At 35.1% G+C, this 23,773-nt stretch overlaps 1 protein-coding gene across 1 annotated transcript; it reads left to right on the top strand.

Annotated features, from left to right (window-relative positions):
• The first annotated feature begins 4,302 nt into the window (after window positions 1-4,302).
• Window positions 4,303-19,468, top strand: LOC111709350 (uncharacterized). The gene is made up of 4 exons (XM_023482993.1): window positions 4,303-4,521; window positions 7,434-8,833; window positions 16,743-17,004; window positions 17,792-19,468. Exons 2-4 carry the CDS (start codon window positions 7,491-7,493, stop codon window positions 19,211-19,213), a joined length of 3,027 nt encoding a protein of 1,008 aa, XP_023338761.1. The 5' UTR covers window positions 4,303-4,521; window positions 7,434-7,490; the 3' UTR covers window positions 19,214-19,468.
• Window positions 19,469-23,773: the final 4,305 nt, after the last annotated feature.

The raw sequence follows: 23,773 nt of genomic DNA, 5'->3' as shown, positions 1-23,773 counted from the left end.
CACGTAATTTTCTTACTTTACAATTACATTAATGTATTTAAAAATAGTAAAAAATAATCTACAGAAACTAAGAAATAAATATTCAAATCTTAAATTAACAAATGAAAACTGAAGAAACAGCCAAATGTTTCGATAATATTATGTTAAAATGTACGAATGTGTAAAGGGGTTGTTTCTGTAAGATTAGTAATGTAAAATGCTAACCCCTGTCTATAAAGAGAGAAGAATAAATTATGTGGAATTTATTGCAGATAATAATGGTTGGAAGAGAAATTAAAAATCAATCAGAATTAACTTCAATATTTCTTTGTTTCAATTCTCTCTATTATTATATTTACATTTACGGGGGCGTCACAACTTCTGCTGGGGATAAAATGTGATCCTGGTGAAGAAAGATTTATCTGGCAAAATCGTATACTAGGAAGAAAACTTCTTATACAATAATTTGAATTGTACTTCGTTATTACTAAAATCTTCTCTGCAATGTACAAAACTCCCAATTTGGAGCGACATATAATTCAGTACGGTTGAATTGAGTCTTTCCACAAACACTGATTAATCTAATCCCTATAATCCCAATGTTGTAGACCTTAGAATTCTGTTATATTAAATAGTCTTAAGTTTCAAATATTAAAGATGAACACTATCAGGTTTTAAAGATATAGGGATTTACAAATTTGTGTTTGAGACAAAGACTCAATTTTTTTCCGGCTCTGGGGTTCCTTGTCTACCTTCCCTGCTTTTAATGATAAAAATGTTGTAAGCATGTAAATTTTACGGTCTAAAAGATTTTTATGATCCAAGCTTGATGATTCTATTCTATATCTTGTCTTGTTCAAGGGGTTCAGAATCAGACAATTCAATTATTCTTATCTCACGAACAAAAGTTTATATCTTATTATGTTACATTGAAACATTATTATGACAGATCAAAGTTAAACTTAATAAAATATCAATTTTTCAAGTGCTAGCTGTAAGTTGATAAAAATAGTTAATAACGCATACAATAATAAATGCAGGTTAATGAGAAATGATTGTATTGTATATATATTGATTTGACTGTATATTTGTATGAGTGAATGTGAATATATATTTGTTTATGATAAATTAGTTTGGTTTGAGAATATATCTATTAGTAGAACTCAAGACAATGCATAAACTACCCCCAGGGGACATTTTCAAAATAGTATTCTTGTATTCTAGTATTCTAATCTATTCTAGTATTCTAATCTATTCTAGTATTCTAATCTATTCTAGTATTCTTATCTATTCTAGTATTCTAATCTATTCTAGTATTCTAATCTATTCTAGTGTTCTAATCTGTTCTAGTGTCTTTGGCTTTTCTAATTCTTTAAAAAGGACTCATATTAAAACCATGAATTTTGGTATATCAAATAATACAAGTTTGAAATTTCAAAGCTTTATGCCATCATGTTGCAAAGATAATTAAGCTGCATGTGTAGACAAACACTCTAATCTCTGATTAGATATAAGCTAAGATAATTAAGTTGCATGTGTAGACAAACACTTTTCCGCAAAAACTGGATAATTTTGTCATCTGACAAAGGAATTACTGCAGTCTTTGCCACAAACTCAGATTTTATAATCCTAATATCGATGCCACCCAATGTCGGAAGACCTTTGATATTTCAAAATATAAATTCTGCTAGATCAATTAGTCTTGAGTTTGAAATATCAAAGGTTTACTCCATCAGTTAGCAACGACATAGGGATTAGACAATTTGAGTTTGCTGGAAGAAATCGGTTGATTTGCTTAGAGTCTTTCAATTCTCAAGAAGTTTGTTTATATTGATTAATTTTTAATTACTATCTCGGTATCATTTTTTGTAATATCCTGGATTCCTTATTCATTAGACATTTTTATCATCTTGTCAAAGAAACTGATTACTCGCTACAAACTCCAAATTAATCTCCATATCTTACTTTAAAGGTTGACTCTTTGATCTAGTAGAGATTATAGTCATAGCAAAGGTCTGCGAAATCTGATTAAAAAGATATAAGAGATAGAACATTCGAATTTGCGTCGAGTAACATGATTACAATTATTTGAAGAGTGTTTTACACATTTTGTTTTGTATTTCGTACTTACGAATACAATTTTTTTTTATCATATTGTTCTAATATCTTTTCCGTTTTATCTTAAACCCCTATTTTGCAACAAATCTATTTATCTAATGTTTAAATTGTACTTGGTATATTAGTATCTTCGTATATTTGAGAATGTATTAATTCTGAACCCATCTGAGCTCTGGGTTAGGATAGGGAGAAGATGGATTAATGGATAGAATGGTAGGGATAAGGATGAGATGGGAGATGACTTTAGTCTTTGCTCCTGGTTCATCTTGATTAATGGAGAGAGAGAAGGAGCTAGTCATAGGTTCAAGTTTAGAGACTCAAGGTTCCAGGGGGGGGGGTCATCTTCCTTTCCATCAAATATCCAATCCTTGGTCAATTTACAAGAGATTCAATCCTGCTGATCATTCTCTTGTATCCTGGCTCTATCCTATATAATCATAAACCCATTAGCCTGGACATGTATTCTCAGGGTTGTACAGTAAACCTGGAGCATTAAAGGGACTGTCAACGATTTACAATATTACTTGATTCAAATTTATTGTCTGTACCATAACTTCTCAAATAAAAGTTTACAGAGATATATGTTATAAATCCTTGATGGCACTCTTTAACCCACCAGCGGCTGCGGTGACTTATACGTCCCCTATAAATTATTTTACATAAAACTCATCTATTTTCCTCAATTTTGAGTTTATCTCCGCGGGAGTCATTTTATGATACAGTAAACAATATGGGACACACATGTGTACAGTTAAACGGTTCTACCTACTCATCTTCCAAATTATTTAACCGTGTAAAGTTGAGGTGTGAACAATTAAACTAAATTTATGGAAAACAAAAAACAGCAGCCTTTAAGGTATNTATTGTTTTTTAGTAATGTTTGAAAATAAAGAGTAAACGTATTGTTGGGTAAATAATAGTTCCTATGGCCATTTATATAACATTTTAGTTAATTAATTTTGCCTTTCTCATAAATTTAGGAAAAATTCTGTAAACCCGCCCTGCAGCAACTGTGGTGACTTATAAGGCCACTCTTAAAATCCCTAAAAAAACACCTTTAAAATTTTTTTTTTGCATTTTTTACTTTTTTTCCTTGATCTAACCAATAATAAGTATTCTTAATCAAATTTTCAAAGAAAAATATAAAAAAAAATTCTTCAGCCGCTAGTGGGTTAATATAGGGGTCACTTGAAATTACGTTGTTAATTTCTTTGGTAATTAACAATAGTTTCTTGTTTATTTTCTTCTTATCTTTATGTTGCTTAAGCTTCGTATGCTCCTTATTTCAAAGAGTCGTTTTGTTTATTCTTTTCTTGATTTTTTTCTTCTTAATTTTATTTACCAATTAAAACTTTTTTGCTTATCTTTGTTCTAAATCTATTTTATCAATTGGCATCTATATAAATAAAGTAGTAAGCAGAACTCCGATTTGACTCAAATTTTGATTGAAAAACTCGGTAAAACTACGGGAATGTGATTAGCTTGGTTTAAACTTCAGTGTTGCATTGGTTGACTTTTATCTAAAAAGTTTGGTCTTCAGTGCAGACAAAGCTGGGTTCCTTAGCTAGTTCTATATATTCCTGCAGCGCCCTTCACTATTCTCACATTTTTGGCTTTCCGTCTTAGCTCAAATCATTCCGTCTTATATTTATCTAATATTTTCATTGGAGTAAACTTTCTTTGAGTTAATGTTGATCTATATTTATTTTTTATTTTTATTTTATCTTTCAACCCTCTCATTGTTGAACCCTCCTGTCAACTGAGGTATTGTTGAAGCCTCCTGTCAACTGAGGTATTGTTGTGTATAAACCAAATCTATTTTCTCGCTCTCTGATCTCACTTCCCCTGCCTTCCTCATGTCCTGGTATTTATGGTATCTGTATCCTAGATTGTCTTAGTATCCAGTGAATGTTGCTGCTCAATAGTGCTGTTCCGATGGTGGTTTGGGCTCTCCAAGATGGGGGAGGGGGGAGGGTGTACATATCCTTGTAATCTTATATCTATATAATAAAGCTCTTCGCTCATATAATATAAAATGTTAGCTTTAGCTGGCTAAACGGATGAACCATTTTTGCTGAAGTTTTTTTGAAGAATCCCATGGATACCCTGGGGGTGACGAAGGCTTTTTTGTCAAAATTCGAAATTTAGATTTTTTTGTTATTTTTTGATTCCACGGTCAACGCCGGGAACTTCAGCTGATACATCATATATCCTTAAATATATTATATCTCTAGGTTGTGTGTATACTCTGTGGAGAGCCTGGAGCTGGTAGCCAGCTTATCTCAGCTCGGATTGAAGGGTGACGTAAGGTTTGCTGTATTGGAGAATGGGAAGGTTGCAGTTAAAGCTGATCTCCAGGTTGCTGAAGGAGCTGAAGGAGAATATACCTGGGGAATCTATGAATTCCCCATAGATTACACAGAGGTAATCTTCTCAACTTTAAGGGACTATTGGAGAATTTTTGTGTGACCCCGGCCCTTCATTTTATAGAGGACAATTCACGATTCACAGCAATACCCTTTACACCTTCATCTCATCAATGGTAAAGAAGCTATTGTCGGGTTTACAGCTTAAAAATTGTTTAATTCGCACAATTTTCTTTATTGTTTCTGAAATATGAAATCTGCAATCTAATTTTATAAAGAAATCACAATTGAAAATAACCAATATCTTATTCATTCTTTATCATAAAATGCTTTTAAGAGTACCGTTGTGGGCATGTCACTCTATTAATTGAAGGTCACAAAGAATTTAGCCTACAGTCTCTTTAATACACCCTCCCTCCTGCCCTCACAATATCATGATATCATAATTCCTTATAAGTTTATATAGAGCCAAATTTACCATGAATAATAATTGCCGACTCTCACAGAATATTGCAAAACATTATGGTACAATCCATTACAAGAGTTTGAACTAGAATTACTCTTTCATGTAGGTATTAGAAAAGAACAATTTAAGTTCGAGTAGGAACCAAAGAGAATAGAATATATAGAGAAGAATTAAAAGAATCTCTCGGTATGAATTTTTTCAGTCCCTTTCAGCCTGAAAGGGAGTTCAAAGTGTACAAATCATGTAAATGTTCACAAATATATGCAGTAGAGTACATTAATACAGTATGTTCCCTATACTATCCATTTCAATTTCGAATTTTTGAAACTGTTAAATAAACTTTATAATGAATTAGGTGAATAAAAAACGTCATTTGATTTATAGTTATAACGGAAAATCATCGTTTGTAAAGTGGAAGGCATAGAGCCTATGTGAAATGATCATTGGTCAAATATGAAACCAGCCTATTTCATAATTTGGTTTTCTTTTAATAATAATTTTAGATTTTCTATAAAATGATATTCCAGGGCCCAAAAGGTTATATAGCATAAATATGTGAAGTACACCTGCAGTATGGAAACAGTACAACAAAATGGCCGTTTTACACTTTTTTCTAATAAATTCCTCTCTATATATTCTATTCTCTATGGTAGGAACCCTGTTGATTCGAGTAGGAACACTGTAGGTTGGAGTAGGAACCCTGTAGGTTGGAGTAGGGATCCTATAGGTACTGGAGTAGGAATCCTGTAGGTTGGAGTAAAAATCCTGTAGGTTGGAGTAGAAGTCCTGTAGGTTGCAGTAGGACTCCTTCACACTGGACTAGGAATCCTGTAGGTTGGAGTATGAATCTTGTATACTGTAGTAGGAATCCTGAAGACTGGAGTAGGAACCCTGTAGACTGGAATAGGAACCCTGTACACTGGAGTAGGAATCTTGTAGGTTTGAGTAGGAATCCTTTAGACAAGTAGGAATCCTGTAGACTAGAGTAGAAATCCTGTAGATTGTAGTAGGTACTCTGTAGTCTGGAATAGGAACTGAGGTAAGAGTAGGAATCCTTTAGGTTGCAACAGTAGGAATTAAGTAGACTGGAATATGAACCCTGTACACCGGAGTAGGAATGCTGTAGGTTGGAGTAGAAGTCCTGTAGGTTAAAGTAGGAATCCTTCACACTGAAGTAGGAATTCTATAAACTGGAGTATGAATCATGTAGGTTGGAGTAGAAATCCTGTAGGTTGGGAGTAGAAGTTCTGTAGGTTGAAGTAGGAATCCTTCACACTGGAATAGGAATTCTATAGACTGGAGTATGAATCCTGTAGACTGAAGTAGGAATCATGTAGACTGGAGTAGGAATCCTGTAGGTTTTAGTAGGAATCCTGTAGACTGAAGTAGGAATCATGTAGACTGGAGTAGAAATCCTGTAGGTTGAAGTAGGAATCCTGTAGACTGGAGTTGGAATCCTTTAGGTTGGGGTAGGAACCCTGTAGACTGGAGTAGGAATTCTGTAGGTTAGAGTAAGAACCCTGTAGACTGGAGAAGGAACCCTGCGGGCTGGAGTAGGAAACCTGTAGGTTAGAGTAGAAGTCTTGTAGGTTGAAGTAGGAATCCTTCACACTGAAGAATGAATTCTATAAATTGGAGTAGAAACCCTGTAGGTTGGAGTAGGAACCCTGTAGGTTGGAGTAGGAACCCTGTAGGTTGGAGTAAAAACCCTGTAGGTTGGAGTTGGAAGTGAACCCTGTATGTTGGAGTAGTAGTCCTGCATGTTTAAATAGGAATCCTTCACACTGGAGTGAGTATTCTGTAGGTTGGAGTAGGAATCCTGTAGACTGGAGTAGGAATCTTCATGCTAAAAAATTCCTCCGGACTATAATAGGCGGATACCTAGCAGAGTATTTGCGAGGTAGGTCCCTCTAGGTCCCTCTATGTTCCTCTAGATTCCTCTAGATTCCTCTGGGTTCCTCTAGGTATAGGCAGGATGAGGTTGGGGTAAGAATATGGATAGAGATGGTTAGGTGGAAGGAAAGGAGAGGGGAGGGAAGAGCAGGGGGGGGAGGAGGGGGAGTTTGATTTATGATATCTACGCTGGAAATCAATCTTGTTTACGTTGAATCTATGTCAGGCACCCGTAGTTCATTCTTTCTTATATCTTGAACTAAGATTTTATCTGTTTTGTTTAAGATCCTAATATGGAGACTTACAGGCCCTGAATAGACCTGGAGGGGCTTAATATACGTATAAACATTAATAAATTCCCACACTAAGAGCCGAGTTTAAGATTTGAGCGGCGGAGTCTTTATTTTGATTGAATCCGACCTAAACAATGCAGGAACCGAGTTTTTGCTCTTATCCAAACCATTCGTCAACTACATTACTCATCCTATTAAATGCAACGGTTGGAGGAGCTGGGGGAGCAAAAACCTTGGGACAAAACCGCGCGTCAACATTTACTGTTTACCAAAGTTAATTACTCATTTATTTATATTTTACCAAATATATTTTTTCAGGAAGATTACTGTCACAGTAGATTCTTGGGTCGAAAACCTCGGATAAATCTGGAGGATATGGTTGGTAAACTTATCCTACCCAGTGAGTCCCCTGTTATACTACAGATGGACGAGGTTGTCCTCATGGGAGAAGGAAGTATCTGGGGGACAAGTCTGGTCCTGGAGGGACCCAGCAGGGTTCGAATCTGTGCAACTATTCTCCCGGAGGGGGACGGAGTGCGGGAGAAGATTGCAGAGGCAAGGTTTACGTCTCCGGTAGCAGGTTCGATCTTCTTCCATACACTTAGTGATGGGGAGAAAATAGAGACGAAAATATTCAGCAACCTGTATAATGTTGTTCAAGGCAAGAGCACGGATCATGGTTGGCAAATCTTCATAACTGATATTCTTGGAGCCAACAAACAACGATCAAGTTGTAATTTTCTCCAGATCATTTACGATCCTGACAGCAAGGACAGTTCGGACTGTTCTCAGGACTCCCCGGAGAACTGTAAGAGCGGAGATCTGACCGGAAAGTTTGGCAAGGTTCGGGCTGGAAAGGAGGAGAGTATGTTCACCAAGAAATATTTAACGGATCGAAACCTTGTTTTCCCTGAGCTAGAGGGTACCCGGAGCCTTTACCTCGCACTCTATGACCCGGAGCAGGAGAATAACTACTACGCCTGTGCTCAGATCCACGAACTCAACCCTAGGGTTGGAAAGGCAAGATTTAGACACGAGGGTATCTCCGGTCACATCACACTCATGCAGAGATCTATATTCCATCCTGTAGTATCCGAGGTTAGTCTGGCAGGATTATCCGGAGAGGCGGGGAGTTATCATATCCATGAGTATCCGGTTCCACCCCGGAGGAAACCTGAAGATGCTCCCTGTGGACAAACCGGACAGCATTACAACCCTTTCAATATTGATAAATCCATGAGTCCTCCCTCCAGCCTAGGAACCAGTGATCAGTACGAGGTCGGAGATCTGAGCGGAAAATACGGAGATCTTCAAAATAAAACTAAGATGGCAGGAGTGTTTGTAGATCCGGCTCTGGTTCTCTTTGGATCCAGGAACGTGGTAGGACGGAGTATAGTTATCCATCATTCTCCTGTACCTGACCGTTGGGTGTGTGCTAACATAGAACTAGTGGACTCGGAGATGTTAACGGCGGTAGCAAAGTTTGTATATCCTATAGCTGGTCGGATCATATTTAGACAGAATATCAAGGATCCGCTCTCCGATACATTCATTTACGTCGAGGGACTCCTCTACAGCGACGGGAGCAAGAACAAGACGGAGGGGCACAAGTGGCATGTTCATCAAGATATCCCGGGGAAAGATTTCTTTAACTGGACGGGTAGATGTCTCAGCGCTGGAGATCATTTTAATCCTTACCAACTCAATCTAGAAGACAGGTAATGATAATTCCTTAGCATTTATCGCTTAAATATGATGAACATGTCTGTCTGTTAGCTATAGCTGGCTAAACGGCTGGACCAAATTGAATGAAATTTGTTGAGGAAAATCAAGGGTACCCTAGGTGTAACAAAGGTTAAAAAAATCGAATTTTTTAAAAATCCACGTGGAAGGCTAGTATAATTCTAAACTATTCCACTATTTTCTATTTTTAATTTATAAGTTTAGAACACACAACCTTGTTACAATGATATTAAAATACATATTCATAAGTCGTACTTTGTATAATATGGAAGGTTCAATATTTAAAAGACAATACTACCTCTTTTCCTATTGTATCCGTCCCTCCCCTGGTGTTTCTTAAACATCCTGGAGCAAGATTTAGATCGTGGGTTTGATCAAACTGTGCGCTAATTGAACCAGGTTTTTGCGCACCGCCTCGTCAAACAGTTTTTCTGTGTCCTGTCAACTTGGTTTTTTTCCTCGTCAAAAAAGTTTCTATTTGTCTTGGTAAAGGTTAGATGCCAACCCTTCCTGGTGTAGTTAAGCCTGAAAACGTTATGAACTATTTACAACTTAAATAATAATAATTGATAAACTAGCGTTAAATATTGAACAAATTCATTAGTTCGGTCCTATATATAAACAAAGTAATTTCTTATCATGAAATAATCTATATATATATTTTGTCAAATAATGACGATTTGAGTCTCGTATGCTATATTTTTTCAAGAACCGATCTCGCAATAAAAAAGTTATAGGGAAATGAAAAAATATTTTCTTTTTCGCAAAGAAAAAAGTCAATTGTGACTCTCAATAAAAGGCTTGTTTTTTTTCACATATTTTTCGTTCTGAGAAAGATATAATGAAAATACTGATTTGTAATTTTGTTGCACATTTTATGATATTCAGCGTCAATTGATCATATTTAATTTTAATGCTGTTTAAACTCTTAACTTTCAACTAATACACCAATTTTAAATAATTTTGGTTAAAGTTCAATTTTATCCTAAACTAGAGCATGATATTATAGTTAATGTTAAATTGTCCAAATATTCGCTTCTTATCTTACTTTTTCTCCCTCGCGTATTTTACGTAAGATGATGAATCAAACGTTTTCAGACTTAAACTGGTTATTTTAATATCAACAAATTTGCAGTTAAACTCAAGTTTTATTTAGAAATTTTTTATTTAGAAATTGTTTTTATCTAAGATTTAGATTTTATGGTTAACAATTGCATTTATAGCAGCACACTGTTTACTTAGTCAAACTTACGAAAGGAGGGGAAGATTTTAATTTACACTCGGAAGAAAAGTTATAGACACATAAATAAACTGTAAGCAATATGTAATGGTACCCTGCGGTACATACACTGATAAGAAATATATACTGGCACTCCCTGAAGTTCATACACTTTAAACAACGTGTACTGGTACTCCCTGCAGTACACACCCTTTAAACAACGTGTACTGGTACTCCCTGCAGTTCATACACTTTAAACAACGTGTACTGTTACTCCCTGCAGTTCATACACTTTAAACAACGTGTACTGGTACTCTCTGCAGTTCATGCACTTTAAACAACGTGTGCTGGTACTCCCTGCAGTTCATACACTTTAAACAACGTGTACTGGTACTCCCTGCAGTTCATACACTTTAAACAACGTGTACTGGTACTCCCTGCAGTTCATACACTTTAAACAACGTGTGCTGGTACTCCCTGCAGTACATAAACTATTAACAATATTTACTGTTACTCCCTGCAGTAGATACACTTTAAACAAGGTATGCTGGTACTCTCTGCAGTACATACACTTTAAACAACGTGTGCTGGTACTCTCTGCAGTAGATACACTTTAAACAACGTGTGCTGGTACTCCCTGCAGTTCATACACTTTAAACACCATGTGCTGGTACTCCCTGCAGTTCATACACTTTAAACAACGTGTGCTGGTACTCCCTGCAGTTCATACAATTTAAACAATATGTGCTGGTACTCCCTGCAATACTTGAATTGATAACAATGTTCACAGGTACTCCCTGCAGTACATTTACGTTAAACAATTGGTACTGGTACTCCCTTCAGTACATTAACTGTAAACAATGTGTACTGGTACTCCCTGCAATATACTTATACTGATAATAGTGTTTACTGTTACTCCCTGCACTACATTAACTGTAAACAATGTGTACTGGTACTCCCTCCAGTAAAAAAAACGTTAACAATGTGTTCTGGCACTCCCTGCAGTACAAAAAGTGTAAATAATGTTTTCTGGTACTCCCTGCAGTACATAAAGTGTAAACAATACAGCTTAAACCCAAAGTGCATACAGAGTTAAATGAAATTACCCGTCTGAATCTTTAACTGCAGTTACAGCTATGCACTCGCCAAGTTAACTGCAGTATTTAAAAGTACATCTTGTAAAGAATCACGTTTAATTGTTAAAGCGAAGTAAAGAAGGATGGGTAATGTGATGAGGGGAGGCCTAAGAGGGGGGGGCGTAAGAGGAAGTGCAAGTAATAGAAAGAGGTCAGAGTGAGATATGTCGATCAGCGCACGATAATTGTAGCAAAGACAATTAGATTTTTAAATAGCCTTTAAGATAGCTTTTCAATAGGATTTTGAAGTTTATTTTAAAGTAATTTGGAAAATTTTAAAATAAAAACAATTATGATATGATAAAGTATCGTGTTTAAAACCCCATATTTAAAGTTCACAAAATATTTGAGAAATACTGGTGCGAAATGTCCTCGAATTGTCTTTGACTTAAATTGTCTAATTCCTGTTTATTTTTAACCTAATGTTCTAAACTTCTAAATATTTAAACTATGAATTCTGCTAGATTTACCCCAACAGGGTGTAAAGAAATAGGAATTGGAAGTTTATAGTATTGAGGCAAGTCTTCAGTTTCTTTGTACAAATTTTCCATTTTTCATTAAATCTTGTTTTGGTATGCTTCCTTCTTTTCTTGGAAAAACTGTGTAAAAATTGTCTGCAAAGGAGTATAATCAGGGGGTTGAGAGGGAAAAATTGCAGATTAGATTTGCAAGATTGCAATCTGCTCAAAATTACAGGTTCTTGTAACATTAAATAGACCAGAAAGTATGGAAAAGTCTAAAACAAACCTCAATAAAAAACAAGATTACAAAAAAATCGTTGAAAGATTGCGAAATATGTACAGACAGGTCTAGGAAAACAAAGTAACGAAATTATGGAAATACATTGATGAAGTCGAACGGATAAAAAACGGATGAAGTGGGACGTAAACGAATCAAGAAGGACGGATAAAGAATATAGTAGGACAGAAAAAATACAGTAGGACGGATAAAGAATACAGTTGGACAGCAAAAAAATACAAATACAGTAGGACGGATAAAGAATACAGTAGGACAGAAAAAAATAAAGTAGGACGGATAAAGAATACAGTAGGACGGATAAAGAATACAGTAGGACAGAAAAAAATACAGTGGGACGGATAAAGAATACAGTAGGACAGAAAAAATACAGTAGGACGGGTAAAGAATACAGAAGGACAGCAAAAAAATACAAATACAGTAGGACGGATAAAGAATACAGTAGGACAGAAAAAATACAGTAGGACGGATAAAGAATACAGTAGGACAGAAAAAATACAGTAGGACGGATAAAGAACACAGTAGGACAGAAAAAAAATACAGTGGGACGGATAAAGAATACAGTAGGACAGCAAAAAAATACAAATACAGTAGGACGGATAAAGAATAAAGTAAGACAGAAAAAAATAAAGTAGGACGGATAAAGAATACAGTAGGACAGAAAACAATAAAGTAGGACGGATAAAGAATACAGTTGGACGGATAAAGAATACAGTTGGACGGATAAAGAATAAAATAGGACGGAATAAGAATAAAATTGGACGTATACAGAATAAAATAGGACGTATAAAGAATGGAATAGGACGTATAACGAATGGAGTAGCACGGATAAAGAATAAAATAGGACGGATAAAGAATAAAATAGGACGGATAAAGAGCAAAGTAGAACAGATAAAGAATATGTAGGAAAGATAAAGCATGATGTTTGACGAAAAAAAGGAAGTTTTTCTAATACATAATAATACAATGTAATGATTTTTCTTTCATTTGAAATGTTGCTTTTTGTAAATTTTCTCAGTTATATTTCTGAAAAAGGTTCAGGGCATAAATTTTCAGAGCAAAATTTTAAGAAATAATATAATTCTTAGTAACTGGAAAAAGTGTCAAGAAGTTATGTGCAATAAAAAGGAGTAGTATATGTTTACAAAACTTTGCAAAATATTTGAAATTTTGTAGATTTCCAGAATGATCCGCCATATTGTGGGTTCCTTTACGATGCGCACACATGTAATAAAATGTAGAAATTTGCACATGTTGCGGAGTGGCAAGGTTTGCGGATATTGTTTGCAAAATCATTTGCTTTTCATTCGTTCTGGTCAATTTGGATTTACAACTCTAGAATATACAGGGTTAGACTGCACAGAGACGACTTTTAGGAAATAATTCCGTTTTTTTCTTGCATTCTTGTGGATTCTAAAAGCGCAGGAGCGCAACTAACACTTTTGTTCTTTTGTTGGGGGGGGGGGGGAAAGTCTATTTTTGAAGGGTTGTGGGGGGGATAAAGGGGGACTAGCCCCCGGTTAAAAGAATTTTTAATATGAATGTCCTGTATTAAAGGTTTGAAGTCGAAAAAACTGAATTCTTGAGTTGTTGCATGCTCAGTTGTAAAATAAACGATATGAAACAGTTCTTTGAATGTGTGCGCGAAGCGCCATAGAAAATTTATGTTCTTCTCATTCCAGTGTACTATTTTCCCCATTTTAACAGAATATCTTTTAATCTGTTTCTTAGTCCCCTATTATAGTAGAAATTTTTTGTTATTCATCCACAATGTAGTCCTTTTTGTCAAGTATATATAGTCCCTTTAGTGTTGGTTTGTGTAGTCTGCAGTAAGTAGTTCCTTCAAGTACTTTGTGACTATCTTCCTTCTGTTCATAATCCATATATATTCCTGTAGTCCCTCTACCCAATTGTTGATCCGTGGTACTTCTCGTGTCGCTGCAGCAAAAGTCCTGTTAGGCCGATAGAATCCTTATTTATCTTGACATTCTTCTATCATAATAGGCAATTTCTTCTTAGGTCGTCAGGTTTCTGTACCCTTAAATGTCATGTTTTGTAATACCCGTAAGAACTAAGAAGTAACATGTTATTTATATGGATTATATTTGACAGAGGATAAATAAAGTGTGGCCGACTTTCTTCAAATTGAAATAAGATAATAGTAAGAAATTCTATGATAAATGATGCGCGAAGCACCAAAGAAAAATTTTGGCGTTTTTTTCTTCTCAATATTGATATTCGTAATTCTTTCCTTTCCTTCGAAGTTGCTAGGGGAGGGCGGCTCTGTAAAAAGCGGAGTCTCGATCGTAAGACATGTCAATTGTTCGATACCGGGTTTAGAAAACTCAGTTTTCAGTTTACAGTTTACATATCTTAAACATTCTTTTTTTATAATTTTTTAAATTGAATGGCAATCTTAGTTTTCCAAACCAAGTTTTTCAAAGTGGTCCGGTCTTAAGTTTCCTATTACAAATGTCCTTTTTTTATTTTCGAAAATTACATTAAGAACGCAAAGAAATTTAAATTAAAAAAACTTTCGGAAAACATTAAAGAACAAACAGCTGCACTGTATTCGTCATCAATCTAACCTAGTTTTTCTTTGTTAAATTTAACCCCAAAAGCTTCGTATTAAACGGTAGTTAGGCCGTTCAAATATTTTACTAATGAACAATATTTTGAAGATGAACGGAAAATTTCGCTCACGAACGCTTGACTGGACTGAACGCTTTATTATTATAGTTAAGAATGAACGAATGGTTCGTTGCATTAGTTTCACGGAACTTTAACGAACTAGATAAAAATGAATGTCGCGCCAAAGTACACAACACAACATATTTTGCTTATTTTCTCAAATATTTCAAATTATATTTTCCCCTCATTCAGGCATAAGTGGTTTGTGTCAAAAGAATTCACACGTGTTTAATCTAGAGCTTGGATCACTTCATACCTTTATCTAGGAGTAGAAACTTAAAATACACGAAAAATTAAAAATTCTGTCTTAATCAGATCGTTTTAAAAGAAAATTTCTCTTCTACTAAAATCATCTTGAAACATTCTAATTTGATCAATTCTTTAATTGAAATCTATCTCTTGGTTTTCTTAAAATTTCTCTACTCCTAGGTTGAACTACCTATATTCTATATGGTGGGAAAAAATATGAACTATTTACATACAGTCTGTCAGTAAGAAAAGTATCAGTAAATTTCTTAATCAATTGTTTACTCATAATATATTCCAGATGTAATACGTAGAGAGTATTTAAATATAACGTCCATTAAACATGTGCATGTGGTATTGAAAATATCGTTTAAATTCATTGTTATTCATTGTTAGCATTCATTTTACTCATTGTTACATATTTTTTAATCATCTGATGACACTAAATTTTTGATATTTGAAATTTATGACTTGTGTTGATTATAAGGATTTTCTTTAGGGTCAAGTTTTTGTTTTAACATGCTTGCTTTTACATTTTTTTGTGGTTTTTCCAGATTAAAGTATATAAATAAAACTGTTGAGCCTAAATTTGGATACATAAAGGTTACTTCATAAACAGAAAAATCAGTTACGGTGGTAGGCGTTAATATCAATATAATGAAAACGACTTTTTCATTTAAGTTTTATTGTGTACAAGCTTTTTTTAGAATTACAAGTTTACATGTAATTAAAGAGAAGCCTTATAAATTAAGAGCTTCTCTTTGTTTCCATTTATTTGTGTAGTCATGCTGTTTAAAAACTTGATATCAATCAAAATTGAAACCGAAAGTCGTCTTCATTGTATTGCTATTATCGCCTACCACCGTATTGATTTAAATTTTGTTGCTAATAAACTTAAAAGAGAGAACAAAAAAGCTAAAATAACTAATTAGAAAGAGCGTATCGGAGGCTAATGAAATTAAAACTTTCAAGAACGTTTGATACAAAATTTCATTAAAAAAATTGTTTGATTTGAAGATAGTCTTAGTTTGAATTTATTGCCTGACTGCCTTCTAGCCTAACTATCCTGGGGCGTTTCCTAAATATCTTTTCATAATTTGTTGAACTGTTGAAATTCTAATTAACTGAACATTAAAACTATATTCTCGGTTCAAAGCTCCATATTTTTCACGATTTGTCAGAAATTGGTTTTCAGACTGGTATTAATTTGAAGGGGAGTAAATGAGTAGGGTAGAAAGGAGTGAAGGGGAGTAAATGAGTAGGGTGGAAATGAGTAAGGTAGAAAGGAGTGAAGGGGAGTAAATGAGTAGGGCGGAAATGAGTGAGGTTGAAAGGAGTGAAGGGGAGTAAATGAGTAGGGCGGAAATGAGTAGGGTTGAAAGGAGTAAGGGGAGTAAATGAGTAGAGCGGAAATGAGTAGGGTTGAAAGGAGTGAAAGGGTAACAAAATAAAACACGAGGAGGGGGGGGATAAGGGGGGAGAAAGAGAAATAAGGAGGGCAGAAAGCTAGGAGTAAAAGGGTAATGATTTTGAACATGGGGAGGAGTGAAGGTGGAGGGAAGGAGTGAAATGTGGAGGGATGATGTTCCAAAGTATTTTAAGAAATTAAGGAAAGGGAAATGGAGGGGGGGGGGGGGGGAAACCAGCAGGGTTAGGGAGAGATATGAAGATAACCAAACATTACAAATAAGATCAGTTTGAATAATACCCGTATTCTAAACAAGGTTAAATAAACAAGTTAATTATGTAAATAATGCATACAGGCGGGTTGGGCTGTACTTCTATTGTTTAGGATAATTTAAAAGTGTATTGTTCTAAACTATCCTTCTGTTTCAGTGTCTACAAGTACTGTGAGAAGGATAAGAAAGCGTCCCGATGTGAGGTGGGGGACCTGGAGCATAAACACGCTCTGCTAGCAGTTGCAGGACGGAGAATAGATATCTCCGAAACCCGGAGGTTTTTTACAGACTCCAACCTGCCCTTAGCGGGGCCAGCTTCTATTCTTGGACACTCCCTGCTCCTTCATGATGATAATGCTCCAGAACACAGAGGGAACAGGATGGCCTGCACGGCTATACGTCGTCTTTACAGACATAAGGAAAACAATATTTATATATTTTTCGATAATAGCAATATTAGGGGAGGTGGGGGGGGGGGGGATTGGTAAAGAGTAGGTTAAAAAATTAACTCAGAGCTAGGGAAGATAAAAAGGGTAATTGTCAGGTTAAGTAAAAAGTGAAAAAGATTAGGAGGAAGAGATTTTTAAAGATAAAAATTTGATGTTTTAAGATTATTTTTCAAAATCCTTTGAGTAAATCGTTAGATGATAAAGTAAGATTAAGATAGCTGGGCAAAGAGAAAGTATAGCTTGTTTAGGTATGTATAGGTAGGGAAAGATAGATAGGTAAGGGAAGGTAGGTAGGTAAAGGTCCTCTACCTACCTACTAGAGGTAGGAAAAAGTAGACATAGGTAGCGATAGAGAGATGTAGTTAGTGACGTAGTTAAAGGTAGGTAGGGTGTAAAAAGTCAATTACAAAGATTAGATTGGTCGGTCCAACTTTTAGGTTCCAAGTCTAAAGATGACATACCATTTACGTAGTTTATTATTAGATGACATCTAAAGGATAAATGTTGAAAGAATATATATTTGTCCCGAGCACAAATATTTGATCTTGAGAGACTTGGTACTTCACTTCACTTTTCATGATAAATCCTGGGGGCTGACAGTTCAGTTCTCGCTTCTAACAATTGGAACAAACCTCAATTATCCCATATTGTGTTCTGTTAGGAAATATGAATTATAGTTTTTTTGGACGTAGAAATTTCTGAGATTATTAGAGGTGTCTTTATTATTAATTGATAGATAAATATTGTTGTTTTAAAGGCTGTTGCTCGAGAATGGTTTGGGAACGGTTTTCCTCCTCCAGTTCAAGGACGGTTGGAGTTTATCCAGGATACGGAGATGAGTGAAACCCATTCTCTGGTAGAGCTGGAGGGTATGGAGAAGTTTGCCAGTACTTATCACATTCATGAGATATCTGTCCAACCCCAGCTTGAGTTTGCTTGTAGCGGAGATGCGGTTGGGCCTCATTTCAATCCTTGGAGGTTTGATCCGACCGTAAGTCCTCCGGAGGGACAGGGTACACCAGACCAATACGAGGTCGGAGATCTCAGTGGGAAGTATGGTTCTCTGGATGGTAAGATGAGTCTTAGAGAAATCCACAATGACACCAATCTCCCGATGTTTGGATCAAAATCGATCGTCGGACGATCCATCGTGATCCATAAAAAGTACAAGGGTGAGAGATGGGCTTGTAGTAGTATAGGTTGGGGCTGGGATCCCGATGAGGCGACACAGATTACAGCCATTGCATCCTTCCATCATCCCAATGGATTTGCCTGGGGATATATCAGGTTTAGTCAGGTAGTGTACAAGGACGGGAGCAGTACAGATACAGCTATAGAGGTTCGGCTCAAATACCCTGGCAAAACCAACCGTGATGAAACCCAAAACCATCGGTGGTCGGTTTACGTCAACCCTGTGGGACACGATGCATCCGTAAAATTTGTCCGAGCTCGGTGTACAGCAGCAGGATATAGATGGAACCCAACCTTTATACAACTAGCGGATCCTAACGATCACGGGTTCTACAGTGACGAATGTAGTCCGGATGTACCGTTGAGATGCGAGGTAGGAGATCTGTCCGGGCGCCATGGGAAAATCAACGTCGGAGGTAAAGCGAATGTTTTCAGTGATTCCAACCTTGCTCTGGACGGGGACTGGTATAACTCAGCACTTGGGAAATCAATCGTGATCCACGCTCCCGACGGTTCTCCGGATATAATGGCGTGTGCAAACATTGAACCAGACCAGGATATAATCAAATACGCTGTCATTCAAACCTTGCCTGGTTTTAATCTTGCAAATTTCATCGAAGAGGTCCAGGGCGTCATGGGTGTTCCGGACTGGTATTTGTTCACGGACGTGAGAGAAACAAAGATTTTGCATGAAGGACGCTGTATCCAAGTCCTTCTACACTTCAGGGGACCTCATGCTGGTAAACTAGAGCAGGACTTTTCTAAACTGATTCGAACTGGTTCTCTGGATACTCCCAGTCTAGATATACCTGGATATTTTCCTCCGGTCCAAAGGAAAACCAAGATTGGATACAAGGAGTGCGGGAGCAGAGATATTAACAAGCAAACCTCCTACAGCAGTGATTTTAGGAGCGGAGAAACTAAACCAGTACCTGGAGCTATCATTCTTCTTATCCTTGCAGTTATCTCTAGTTTATCCATCTTATAATCACAAACAACCCTTATTCATTCAGCTAAAGAAATCATATAGTCAAAGTCTCCTCCTATTAAATATTATATTTATGTTATAAATGAAGTGTGTGTATAGTATGCTTGGTTTTATGAAATGACTCCGTGCCATGTAATGACGAACAGGGACATCTTGCTGTAAGGTGTTGGTTGAGTGAGATCTAGAACCAATTCTGTGAAGACTGTTATTTTACTTATCACAATAAATTGTTAGAATATATAAAAGTAATTCTAATTGTTCTCTCACTATTATTATCTTCTAATTTTTCAAAAGATTACTATATACCCAGAAGTTGGTTTATTTTCCTGTTTTCTAAATTTACTGAACTTGAATTGCCAGAACCAGTTAAAAATGCCGCAGTTTTTGTCCAGTGTTGATTGCTACTAACCCTGGTTTGATTTGTCTAGTTTAATGCAAAGATATGTGGTAATCTTTACATACATGCGATGACTACTAAATAAAGACTTATTATGATCTTATCTACGCTACAATCGTCGGCGTTCATATCAATACAGTGAAGACTACTTTTCTTATTAGGTTTGATGTACAACAAGCTTTTTACAAGTTTACTAGTAAACAAAGAGAAGCTAATACAGGGTGTCCCAAAAAATAATTCTTTGATTTAGTATAGTTATACCTATACTGAGAAAGTTGTATCTGTAAGAGTTTCGTCTGCTATGTTCAAATTTTATTTGTTTATATTTTGACTGCATACGGTTGTACTTAGTAAAACAAGAAAATTGCAGTATACAAACAGAGTAAACTTGTCCGTCTTCATTGTTTATCTTGTGGAGACATTATAGACACATCTTTACAGTCTTTTACCCTTTTCATAAAATAAACTCTAGCAGGCATAATACTATTATGGCTTTTGAAATTAGGTATTATACAATGCTGGTTCATAACAAAGACGATATCCAATTCGTCACTGAATTCCCATGTTTTTTTGGACACCCTGTAGTTGACAGCCTCTAATTGTGTATCCCACCTTTTTGAAAGCTTGATAGAAATAAAAGTTTAAACCCAAAAGTCGTCTTCATTGTACTAATATATACGACGACTATTATATCTTATGACAATGTGCTTATTTAAAAGGTTGCAGAGTCAAGAACTTTTTCCGAAGGTGAACACAATATCGGAAAGGTTATACATGACAGTTGTGAGACAGCTTAACGATTCTTCTTTGATCTTTGATAAAGATGGAGAACTTAAAATCGCGCGACACTTCTGTTATAGATACTACTTTTCCTTCGATATATTAAAATATATCAAACACGTCATTGCAATCAATTAATTGTCATGTTTGGTGGGACAACTATTCAACTTATTTGACACGCAAATTGTCATCAGACAACCAAAGAGAATAGAATATATATTAGAGTGGAATTTAGTCCATCCCTCGGTATGAATTTTGTCAGTCCCTTTCAGCCTGAAAGGGAGTTCTAAGTGTACAAATTATGTAAATGTTAACAAATTATATGCAGTAGAGTACATTAATACAGTATTAGAATTAGTTATAGAATATCCATTTCAATTTCAAATTTTTTAAAGCTGTTAGATAATCTTTATAAAATTAATTAGGTGAATAAAAAACATCATTTGATTTATAGTTATAACGGAAAATCATCGTTTGTAAAGTGAAAGGCATATAGTCTATGTGAAATGATCATTGCATCATTTATGAAACCAGCCTTTTTCTTATTTGGTTTTCTTTTAATATTAATTTTAGATTTTCTATAAAATGATGTTCCAGGGCCAAAAAGGTTATATAGCGCAAATATGTGAAGTACTCCTGCAGTATGGAAACAGTACAACAAAATGGCCGTTTTACACTTTTTTCTATTAAATTCCACTCTAATATATATTCTATTCTCTTTGCAGACAACTATCAATGATCGTTCGTCTCTTCATCGTCATGTTTAGTGGGTCAGCCTGTATGTAAATTGGTTTCATATTAATTGGGACTCACATATCAGAAGCGATATAACTATATAGGTATCAATAATCTACTAAGGAAATTTATTGCAGATCGTAAAAATATCAATAAAACTAGCGCTACTAAATTATCCTTCCTACTGAGAATTATCATTAAAATTAAGCCGGGGCATAAAACAAATGACGATAATGTCATATATAAATTTATGTTATCTACAGGCTAATGTCGGAGAAGGAACCACGGTCGTCGCAAGATATTATCTTGTTGGGAGCCCAATTTTCAATGGCCAATAAATCGAGTTTTAGCAACAAATATGACAATTTTGACAATAACCTCCATTGTTTCTGAAGCGAAAATACGCAGTTGTCCATTTTATATAAGAAACCCCAATTGAAAAAAAATCAACGAGAAAAGGTGGTTATCTCGTTCATTCTTGATTAAGCAAAGCTTTTAAACGTCCCTTTTTTTCTTCTGGCAATTTCCTCCACCGTTTCTGTGGCAAAAATGTGCACGGTCTCATTAAAGAAAAACCACAATTTAAAAAAAGTTTAAATAGGTCTACCTTCCCATTTTCTGTAACTTCAAAATACCATTAATTTACATTTACCCGACAATGAACTCTTATGTACTCTTAACTCGACATTAAACTATAATTTACGCTATACATAACAACAGATAATAATGTTCCCTTTTTTCTTTGTATCCGACTTTGTACTCAGCAATGTATCATTATTTGTGTACTCTGTACATAACAATGAACTCAAATACATCCTGTACTCAGAAATGAATTGTAATGTATCTTTATGTGTGTACTCTGTACTTAACAATGAACTCTAATACACTTTGTACTCAGCAATGAACTCTAATCAATACCTGTGTACTCTGAATCCAACAATGAAAACTAATGTACTTTGCACCCATCAATGAACTCTAATACACTATAGTACCCAACAATTAACATTATTGTACTCGGCAATGAACGGTAATCTAGCATTATGTATGTTCTCTGTACCCAACAATGAACTCTAATGCACTCTGTACTCGGAATTAACTGTACCTAACAATGAACTCTGCAGCGACTGCAGCCGGTGATTTTAAGAGAGAAAAATTGAAAGGTAGAACATAATTTAACCTTTTGTTTGAGATCTAATCTCAAATGATGAAATACAATAATCTTACATTCATATGTGTATACTTATTCACATTCTTGTTGTAGACATAATTTCAAGTAATCCTAAAGGACCTGAGTTTTTGCAACAAATTCTGGTCTTCTAATACCTGTAACTTTGCAACCTGATGGTGTAAACCTTCAAAATTTCAAACTATCATTATGTGATCTAAAAGAATTCATAGTTTTAAATGTCAAAGATCTCCGATATTGAATTGCAAAGATATTGGGATTAGAAAATCAGAGTTTGTGGCAAAAACTCAGATCCTTTGCAGTGGGAAATGTTTCATTCAAAAAGGTTCCTTTAAAACCTTCGTTTGTTCATCGACAACTGAGATATTCTTATTCTGCATGAGCTAAAAATGAATTGATAGGATACACCGTACATTCAATTTATTTCATCATAATCCTAATCAACTGAGACTTCAAAAACAATAAAAACAATTGTTTTTGCAAGTAAATGCATCATGAAAAGTTTGCCAAATAAAAGACTCTTAAAAAAATTTATTTTTTGTTTATATTTGCGTTTTGTAATTTGTCCTAACAAACTCTATTCTAAGAATTGGTTCATAACACTGCCCACCACATCAAATAAAATATGAAAATATTGAACAAAAACTACAAAAATCTTAATTACAAATATTGTGTTAATCCTAACATGCAAGTTTTGATTTTAACTATGCTAGCTAAGAAAGGGAAATTACGAGTTTTATTTTTAAAATCATAATTAGCTTTAAATGTTTTAGCTTTAATTTGTTTAAAGATTTTTGTTGTTTTTCTTAAAAAAGTACGTTCTTGCAGTTCAATAACAGTAAATTTCTTTGATGATTAATTTAAGTCTTTGCCACAACCTCAAATCAAAATCCCTATATATTTGCAGCCTGAAGGTCAGGCGCGTACACAGGATTTTAGCCAGGGGGGGGCAAGATTTCGCGCGAAGCGCGAAAAAATTTTTTTTGCCCCCCCCTGGAATTGTTTTGTTCAAAAAGTCAATTACCACCATAAAAATACACCAAAAGACTACATTTTTGGGTGTTACTAACCTTATAGAGTCTAAAATTCATACTAAATGTATTCCTTTGCTCGAAAAACTAACTTTAACTTTTTAATTTTATAAATTTAGAAATTTATCACTTAACTCCATCACAGCTAACTAAATCAATAATCACAGCATCATTAAAAAATCATATTTTCACTAATAAACGAAATTTCTTCTGAAATTTGTAGATAGAATTTTACTCCATCTACATATTCATAAACTCTTTTAAGCTTCAATTTTCTTGGATTTGCTTGCACAAACATTTCAATAATTTTCTCAGAAGTGAGCCATAAGTGCAAGATCGTTAGGTCTGCTCTCCGTCATAGTACATCTTGTGTAATGAAGTATTCTCTTTAGAAGGCTAAAACTTCTCTTTCCTTCATTCGATGTTATTGT

The sequence above is a fragment of the Eurytemora carolleeae genome, unplaced genomic scaffold, assembly GCF_000591075.1.
Source record: "Eurytemora carolleeae unplaced genomic scaffold, Eaff_2.0 scaffold955, whole genome shotgun sequence".
In the NCBI taxonomy this organism is placed as follows: Eukaryota; Metazoa; Arthropoda; class Copepoda; order Calanoida; family Temoridae; genus Eurytemora; species Eurytemora carolleeae.
Note: the sequence above shows the minus strand (reverse complement) of the source record. Positions and strands in the feature narration are given on the sequence as shown.